This window comes from Larimichthys crocea, unplaced genomic scaffold, assembly GCF_000972845.2.
Source record: "Larimichthys crocea isolate SSNF unplaced genomic scaffold, L_crocea_2.0 scaffold774, whole genome shotgun sequence".
Taxonomy (NCBI): domain Eukaryota; kingdom Metazoa; phylum Chordata; class Actinopteri; family Sciaenidae; genus Larimichthys; species Larimichthys crocea.
The window spans coordinates 33,861-43,090 of record NW_020860226.1 but is presented as its reverse complement, the minus strand read 5'-3'; the positions used below and the strand labels follow the sequence as shown (position 1 = coordinate 43,090).

At 40.0% G+C, this 9,230-nt stretch overlaps 1 protein-coding gene across 1 annotated transcript; it reads right to left on the bottom strand.

Moving 5' to 3' along the window:
- Window positions 1–5,606: 5,606 nt before the first annotated feature.
- On the bottom strand, window positions 5,607–7,612 carry LOC113745453 (oligodendrocyte transcription factor 2-like). The gene is made up of 2 exons (XM_027276995.1): window positions 7,488–7,612; window positions 5,607–7,097 (listed from the first exon to the last, which is right to left on the bottom strand). Exon 2 carries the CDS (start codon window positions 7,073–7,075, stop codon window positions 6,266–6,268), a length of 810 nt encoding a protein of 269 aa, XP_027132796.1. The 5' UTR covers window positions 7,076–7,097; window positions 7,488–7,612; the 3' UTR covers window positions 5,607–6,265.
- Between the last annotated feature and the right edge of the window lie 1,618 nt (window positions 7,613–9,230).

Sequence of the window (9,230 nt, the reverse complement as noted above, 5' to 3'; positions counted from 1 at the left end):
ACTGGATCATATTTTATGGAGAAAATGTTTTCTGGTTTTCCCTCTGATGTCCTCCGACTACTGAGTTTCCTGATGGACGGTGAGGTAAACTGCTGCCAACTGTAGTTGCTGTTAGCTAATATCAGCTCAGTTTGTTAGCTGGGCTGTCAAAGCTGCCAGTGGAGTGTTAGTGTTTGAACCACTGGAGTTCAGGACCACCATGAAGACAAGGTTTTCAGGCTCAGGGAAAGGTGAATCCTGACAGGGAGCAAAGCCAATGTCACGCCAGAACTGGAGCAGTGCAAACGAGCAATGAAAGCGGACTAAGCACCACCTATGAACATATTGATAGAAGCAAAAAGACTGAAGAGGACACTGACAGAGGAAGCAAAGAGAGCAAGCAAGATGCCATCAGACAAGAGGACATCAGGGACTGACTTTCAGTTGATGGTTAGAACTTTGTGAAATAAAAGAATCCAGACAATACATTTTGTCAGATTATACTACATTACTTTGAGCCAAATACAAAAGTCAACTATCTAATAATGGTATAATACAAAAGTATAGTTTACCATGTTCCACATCTTAGTTTAGCATGCAGCTTTGTATTTAACGGTTGGAAAGTGGGGTCATAAAAAGTTGTTGCTCAAAAAACAACAACTAAATATTCAGCTAAGCAACACTTGTTGCTTGTCTGTCGTTACAGTGAGTGTTTCTTTGTGTGTTGGGATCCACCACAGTGTCTAATGGTGGATAAGGGTTAGCAGATGAGACTGTGTTGGAGTAAACATCAGTCCCATGGGAAAGAGTGACCTCTGAGGTCTCATATTCACCTTAGAGCTCCATCTATTCCCTTGTAAGTGTTAAATCCTGCTTTTGTCTCTGACAGCTTCTCTGTTTGTTTATCTCCTCTCCCTCATTCCTCCTTTGCTCCATCATAGACTCTGTTTCTCTTTCTGTTATTCCGCCACCTTTGATGCATCCCACCAATCTAATCCTTTCAGCTAACACAACATGATGCGCCAAGCTGAAAGAGTGTACATCTGTGCAGTGTTTTCAGGAAGGTTTAAATCCAGTGTAAGACTGATGCTCCCCTTCTGTCCAAAGTTATGAATATTTAAACTGTCACAGAATCAACCTCAGACTCTCAGCATCAATGGATGAGTCAGGCTGCCACCAACAGTGGATAAGGAGCTGTTTATTCAAATCCAGTCACAGGCATGTGAAGCCCAGCTGCTATTGGCCAGAGTGTTCAGACAGAGCTGAAAAGACGCTACTCAGTCAGTTTCTCCTTTAACTTTAGCACCATGTTGTCTTTGTGTATAACCCAAGTTGTACAAAAAATTGATTTATCACTAAATTGACATTTATGATTCCAGTGAATAAGCTGTCTGCAGATTTTACAGACGAGCACAGAGGACTCACAGAGGGCTCTGTCACAAGAGCAGCCAGAGATACTTCATAGTATTTTTTTAGACATATTTATTCTACCCAGCAGTCATCAGAGAGTTGTTTTCTGTTGCCTGCATGCAGAGCCAGTTTATTACAGAGAATAGTTCCTTATTGAGCAGTGAGGTCATGCAGAAAGCAATGCAACATGTTTATCAGACAGTTTAGGTTGTATGAGGTTTTTCCTTGCCATTGTCACCAAGTGCTCGCTCCTGGTGGGAATTGTTGGGTAAATAATATTATAGTGAGTGCAGTCTATAGACTTGTATCATGTGTCATTGAATTGAATTAATTGTTTACACAGGGACTCATGTAAAACATTACATGACTCTTTTTTAAATGTATTTTGCTGTTCTTAAAGATGTGATATGGATGTAAAGAGATATCCATCCCACTTTTATTAGTGATATAATGGCTGTGTGGTAAAATGATTTGTTTCTCAATTATGTACAAAATGAAATGTATTCAGAGATATTATATGTGTTAGACTGGTGTTGGCTGGTGTCTTGTCTTGTGGTTGTGTTATGTATTTGGTCATATCGTATAAATGTATAAATGTTTTGATGTATTTACTGTTAAAAATACAAATGGTGTCAGCAAGAAGAGTAGCTACTCTTATAATACAGTAGCTAATGGGGATTGAACATACAAACAAACAACAGCAATTATCTGAAGTTCAATATCAGCAAAATGAGCTAGTGGTAAACCACAGGAGCAGCAACCCCACTACTTTGGTAGTTAGGAAGTGAAGATGGTAAACGACAAGTACCTTCAAATCAATAAAAGACTGGACTGGACTCAACAATGAAGCAATCTTTTAGGAAGAGACAGAGCAATCCGTTCTTCCTGAGCAGACTCGGATCCTTCTCCTGACTCCTGCAGATCTTTGTGGTGGTGCGCTGGGGCGGTGACTTCAAAGTATGTTGTTTGCTGTTTTAATTTGTGATATATCCAAATGAATTTGACTTGATGTTGTTGAGCTCACAAGTTAAGCTCCACTCACCAGGTTGAAGATGGGCACCAAAGATAAGTGTAATCGACCTTTTAGTAGTGTAAACACAGATTGATACCAATGACACTAATTAAGGTTCCATTCCATTCAGGTCAAACAGAGGCAGGGTGTTGTTTGCGTTGTTGTTTTTGCGTTTTTGTAGTCACACAAAAACAACAAAAAGCCTGCTGCTTCTCCAGGAGGTGCTGCATGACGGTGAAGAATTAAGTGAGTTTACTGTAGAAACTACAAGTACAGTTAACACATAGTCCTTCAGAATCCATTTGTCCAATGACTCAACATATCAGATTGTATCTTGTGCACAATAGCATTTTGATTCATTGAGGACGGTGATGGTGAAGATCTCCTCTTATCTTGAAGGTCGATGTGACCACATGATGTAAAAGAAAATATGATTCATCAGAGCAGCCCACCTTCTTCATTTGCTCTGTGGTCCAGTTCTGATGCTTTGACCCAGTCGTCTATCCATCACAGTTTGGCTCTTGTCAAAGTCGCTCAGATTGTCACATTTGTCCATTTTTGAGGTAAAAATGGTCACTTGGTGCCCAATATATATATCCACCCACCGACAGGTGCCAAGATAACAAGATAATTAACGTTATTCACTTCACATGACAGTGTTCTGAATGTTATGTCTGGTCACTGTATTAAAGTTATTAAAAGTAATCAGTGTTGAAATGTAGACTAAAAAAGGGACTCATGGAGGAGAGGGGGTCTAATTATTTTTACAACATAATCCATGTTAGCTGTGTTACACTCTGATAAATGGTGCTGGGACAGCTCTCAGGCTAACACACCTGAAATAAAGCAAATGTTCCAGGAATAATTATCCTCCAGCTTATGTCTTTATGTGCCGTCAAAATGTTTTGTTCATTCACGAAACAGCTGTGTGAATTATTTTGTGTTAATCCTCACTCTGTGTCATCAATCTGTTCCGTTCAGTCTCTTCCAGATGTCATTTTGTAATGAAGGGAGTCGCTTCACGTTTTGTTTTTGATTTTATTTATATTTAACACGTCTACTTTTACATTCTCATCTGCAGAACTTAATCAGACGTGTCACGTCCAGTGAAAATGATATCTCACAACATGACAAAAATTTTTTAGCACGTACAACATTTTACAGACACTATTTCATCACACATGCTGCATGTAGTAAATTACTCTGCAGGTCACCAGAGGAAGTAGAAGTATTTGCATAGATAAAACATCTGCATGTTGACCTGAGTTAAGTAACAGAACTGGTGAATTTATTATTATAATTATTATTATTATGAAAACCACTGTCAGGACTTATGTTAGGTCAGTGTCTTCAGTGAAAATGCTTTAACACATTTTAACAGATGATGATAATCTGTGTTTTCATGAGCCAACCTGCAGAGTCCACTCAGTTGATGTCATTGAGGAATATCATTATATCTGTTACAATTCAGGCAGTTTTCTTTTATAAAGATTGAGGATAGAGCAATGTAACATTTAATGTGAATGATAGTAAAATTGACGTAAACACGATTAAGAAGTAGGATTATTTTTTTTATTTTACCGTCTGTCACAGCCTTTGACCACGTTTTAGTTGGTTTAAAGATCAGCTGTCTCATTGAAACAACTGAACACACTTGTGTGAGTTTGTAGAGTATTTAAAGGCTGTTTGAAGGTTCTGTCTCTCTCTCTAAAATTAGAGATATCCATTTCACTCTCACTTACACTATTCATGTAAAAGTCTGGTCAACCAAATACAATACAATATTAAACTTTTTGACTAAATGAAAAGTCCAACATTAAAACTGTCTCATATGCTCTTTCTCTTTTTTTTTTGGTTTCCCCTTCCTGCAAGCTGTTGAAATGAAAGCTGTGAAGAAAACATTTTTAAAAAATGTAACAGCAGTCACACAACGTGCGTGTATGTCAAATACATTGTTTGAATTTGACAGCAGAGGGTTTTTGTTGAGACTTTTGACAGAGTGATTGTCTTCTAGCTGACCTGTAAATAGACTGTAGCATTTCTGATAGATTGTGACCTCTTCCTCTCTGAAACGTCCTACAAAGCGCTGAAGGACTTTGAATAATTCAATTCCAGTAATGAGACGAATAAACAAATGCGTGCATGAATATTCAGAGATTTTGTTCATATCGTTCCAGCTTCAAAAGCCTTTGGAAAACATTGCAACAGCATGCACAATCTGCTATGCAGCTGCTACCTTTTCCTAAAGTTACCGGCCTTTACTCATCACTGGCTTCTTCCTGCCAGCAGAGCTTTCTAAAGTGCCTGTTTACACGCATATTCTGCAAAACTGACCATTTCAAATGCAGTTTTTCATGGTCGCCCTCTTGTCACAAAGGTTAGAAAACTGAATGTATTCACTATCTGTAATATGTGAATCTCTCTGCTCGTTAGATCAGAGGATTTCTGCAGGACATGTGAAGGATCACAAACACTAATCCTGAGTCTCACTGAGCAGGAGAGAGATGAGAAGTTTGTTTTATGGGAGCTCAAACACTAAACGTTATATTGTGTTTATTTTTATTTTATCCACTAAATCTGAGAAAAACTGACATTTTCCAACTTGTTTTTATAAAAACTTCCTGTTCTGTTTTCATTAGATGGACATTTATGTACTAACATTTACTTCAAGATTTAAGTTACTGTGAAGTCAAAAGATTCTCAAATACACAATTTATTATTTATTTCTGTATAAACTTTGAATCTGGGATTTTCTGTTAAATCTGGTTAGTTTTATTTTATATGTCATTTATATTATATCTTATATATTTCAAATCATAAAACGTCTCATTTAGTCTAATATCCAAAGCCATGAAATGAAGCTGAAGTTCATCATCATATATGTCATGTATGAGGAAAGCTTAAAGAAGGCCAGTGTAGATGGTCTCTTCTATAAATTATAATAATGATGATAATAAAAGTCAGTTTTCAGGTAATAAATACATAAATATCTAATGATGAGCAGTTAGATGCTGAATGAGCATGAATGATTGTAAATCATGTTGCAGGTTTGATTGTGTGATATTTCCTCTCTGTCATGAAGTTGCTGTTCAGTGTTTCTGTGATCACTTCTGCTTCAAACCTTTAAAAGTGTGCGAGCTCCACAAAAGAAAACATCACCAAAGACTTTTTTTTTCTCTCTTTTCAATTAATCGTCTTTATTTTACATTTCAAACCCCAACATGATCAGACATTCATCTGAAATCCAAAATAAGTAAATAAATATCATTTTCTTTTTTTTTTTTTTGTATTTAAAAAAATAAAGAAGTGGTCATTGTTCACGTCGGACAGAGAAGAACAGCCTACTGAGAGAGAAAATAATGAAGAAGCATTGAATGAAGAAGACGGATAGAATAAAGCAGGTGCAACGTGTGCGGGGTGGAGGGGGGTCTCCCCACACATTAACAAGACTCTAATATATAATATCTCCCACTATTTAAACAGACTAATCCATCTACATATTTACACTCTATATTTGTGGTTTGATTTGGGCCCTCTTTCCTCCCGCAGGCCCACACACCAGAAATTAAAACTGATCTTTAAATAACTGTAGAGACACAAAGGCGCCTGCGTGGGCCAGAAGAGCTCAGTGATGAGCTGAACTTTGTGCTTTTGGAGCTCTGTGAAGAAAACAACTGTTACAGTTGAGGTTAATTACCATAAAACACTAAGTTAGTTGCAAAACCATCAAAGTCTGTGAGGAGAATCATCAGTGTCTTTACAGGCTCCGTTGACGCAACAAAGATAAATAAAAAGAGTGATAACGTGGACAGGGAGGGAGAGTCTGTGACAGCCCCAAAAAGTTCGTCTCCGTTCGGTTTGGAGTCACTTGGAGTCGCTGGCCAGCCGCGGCATGGTGACGGTGCTCATGCTGGAAACATGCGGAGGCGGGACTTGGCACATGCTGCACGGACAAGGCATCCCGGTGCCGACGCCCCAGTGCTGGAAACTGCTGCCCAGCGGCCCTGCGCTGGCAGCGGGCGCTTTGAGGAGTCCGTGATGGGGTCTGACCGAAGTGACGGCGGCGATGCCGGGCGCGGACAGAGAAGCGGTCGAGACTGCTGGCGGGAGGAGCGGGTGGTGCACCGCCGGGTGTGGGGCGTGAGAAGCCGCCGGGTGTCCTGGCACGGGTCCCGCGTGTGTCATAGTCCCGCAGGCTGATGGGTGGAAGCCGCCGTGGTGTCCGCTGCTGCCGTAGATCTCGCTCACCAGCCGCTTCATCTCCTCCAGTGAGTTGCTCAGCATCAGGATGTAGTTTCTAGCCAGCAGCAGGGTGGCGATTTTGGAGAGTTTACGCACAGATGGTCCGTGCGCGTAGGGCATGACCTCCCGGAGCCCGTCCATGGCCACGTTGAGGTCGTGCATCCTTTTCCTCTCGCGGCTGTTAATCTTGAGGCGGATGGACTGCAGCTCGCCCTCTGACAGGAGTTTACGGTCTTTCTTGGCAAGCCGGAGCGCGAGCTCCTCGTCGGAGGCGGAGAGGCCGCGCAGGCTGGAGATGTCTGGAGAGTCGCTCTGTGTGGAGGACACGGCTCCGGAGAAGCCGTGCACGGATTTCTTCAGGGTGGCCAGAAAGATGTCGTCTACCTCGGGAGATGATGGTCTGCTCGACACGCGGCTTGTATCTGAGTCCATGATCTAGGTCCGGCACGGGGCTCTGAAGAGAGAGAGCTTCGTTAGTTAATCCACACGTCGTGCCACCACAACTCAAGACAGTATACACTTTATTATGACGTGTGATTAAAAGTTACAACAGTTTTATCTGTTAATTAATAATTAAAAATCGACGTGCGTAAAAACGAAATTTGGTTTTGGAAAAATTTGTAAATTCTGCATAATTTGAACATTTAAACGAAACTTTTCTGCTTCATAATTTATCTTCACATCAATATTGAATCGTGAGATAAATTGTCAGTCTTTATATTTTTTTCTACACTGTTTCTAATTCCCTCTGTATCGACATAAATCTCTCAAACAACCATAACAATCTGAGTCAGGTTTCACACATTATCACTCAGAATGTCTAAAAAAAGAATCAGACACGTACCAAAAGTGTTTCCAGGCGCGATGCTGAGGAAAAGCTAAGAATCCACTTGTTACTCCAAATCGCATCTGACAGCCACTTTGGCACGCCTGCGTGAGAGCGCACGGTTTTATGGCTGGCTGGAGCGCACAGAGGCCGGGTCACCAGGACAACGCGGTATCTGTCCGGGCTGCCTGCCTGCGACCAATCAGCTCCATGCAAAAGAGGAGGGGAGGAGGGGGGAGGAGGGGGAGGAGGAGGAGGAGGAGGAGGGTGGCAGAGGGTCCTCCAGCCTGATGTAATTACCAACACACAGCATTAAGTGAAATCAGACACACTCCCTCCTACATATGGCCCCTTCTTGTGAAAATGTTGTCCCGCGCGTGGATTTATTTTATTCTGATAACAGAGAGGAACTTTTTTCACAGGTCACCCATGTGTTTCTATCATTAAGGATCCGGAAACAGTCATACAGTCAATTAGAACTCATTTGAATCATTTAGATTCATTATTATAAATTCGTTTAGCGCCGAAATTATGACAAGAAATTTGTTTTTAAAAGAAAAAAAACTAAAATAAAATCAGAAAAAAGTTTTTTAAAACTTTATTATTCTATATTTTTAATAATAATAAAATCAAATTCGCGCCATAATTTTAATGAAGAAAAATCTTTTTTTTTTCTTTGTTTTTTTCGTTGAAACGCTCCGAGCTGAAGCCGTCACATGATCAGCAATAACGGATCGAAGCTTCATAAGCAGCTCAATATGTTTCCTGCTGCAGTTTTGCTGTTCATAATAATGTTTTCCGTTTTTACCCGCTGTCGACCAGCAGCTGCTCTTCAAGTGCGGCTTTAACGTTAATTAATGAAGTGTGCAAAATTGTTTTTAACGGTTATGATCCGAAACATTTCAATTAGTCTGCGGTGATAGCGCCGTGTGGCCTGCTGCTGCAGCGCGCGCTGACATCAGGGCCCAAACCGGTGATTTGCTCCCGGACGTAAGCGAAGCTGACAGCGGCTTTGTCCCCAAATATCAGCGCTAATTACCTCCACGAGATGATCTGTTTTTATGAGAAATATAAATGCATTTCATGTACACGCTGTCTGTGTGACGAGTTTATAATGTGCTTTCAATTTAGAATTATTGTTTGTGATCAGAAGACTTATGATCTTCTGGAGTTTTAAAACAATAAAAAAAACAAACAAAGCAAAAATAGAGGAACATTAAAGTATTTTTTATGAATGAATAATGACTCAGCCCGATTTTAAAATGCATTTTAAAACGTTAATAAAATGTTAATGTGTTTAAAATTGTATCTTTCTTTGTCTTCTGGTCAGTTTCCACAATTAGGACGCTGTTGCCATGGTTACCCGCAGTTTAACAGGCATTGCTCACTAATTTAAAACGTTATTTAAACATTTGACGCTGAACATAAATCATTCATCAGCACACACGCACACACATGCAGTATATATATATATATATATATATATATATATATATATATATATATATATAATTAATTCAGGCTCTATTAATGTTCATATCAGCCTGAGGTTGCACAAATGTTATTTTGACGTTTTGGAAACGTTGCGCTTAAAACTTTCATAATAATAAAAATTTATTTCTTTTTATTCTTGAATAAAGAATCCGAGTGGTCACCTGCCAGCCAATCAGAAACCAGCATTTAACCGTCAGTCAGGTGTCACACAGGCCCTCCAACGATGTCACAAAATCAAGGTCGTTATCACGCACACACACACACACA

Excerpts from the sequence above, each read along its gene's own strand:
- LOC113745453 (XM_027276995.1), bottom strand. The coding sequence starts at position 7,075 with ATGGACTCAGATACAAGCCGCGTGTCGAGCAGACCATCATCTCCCGAG.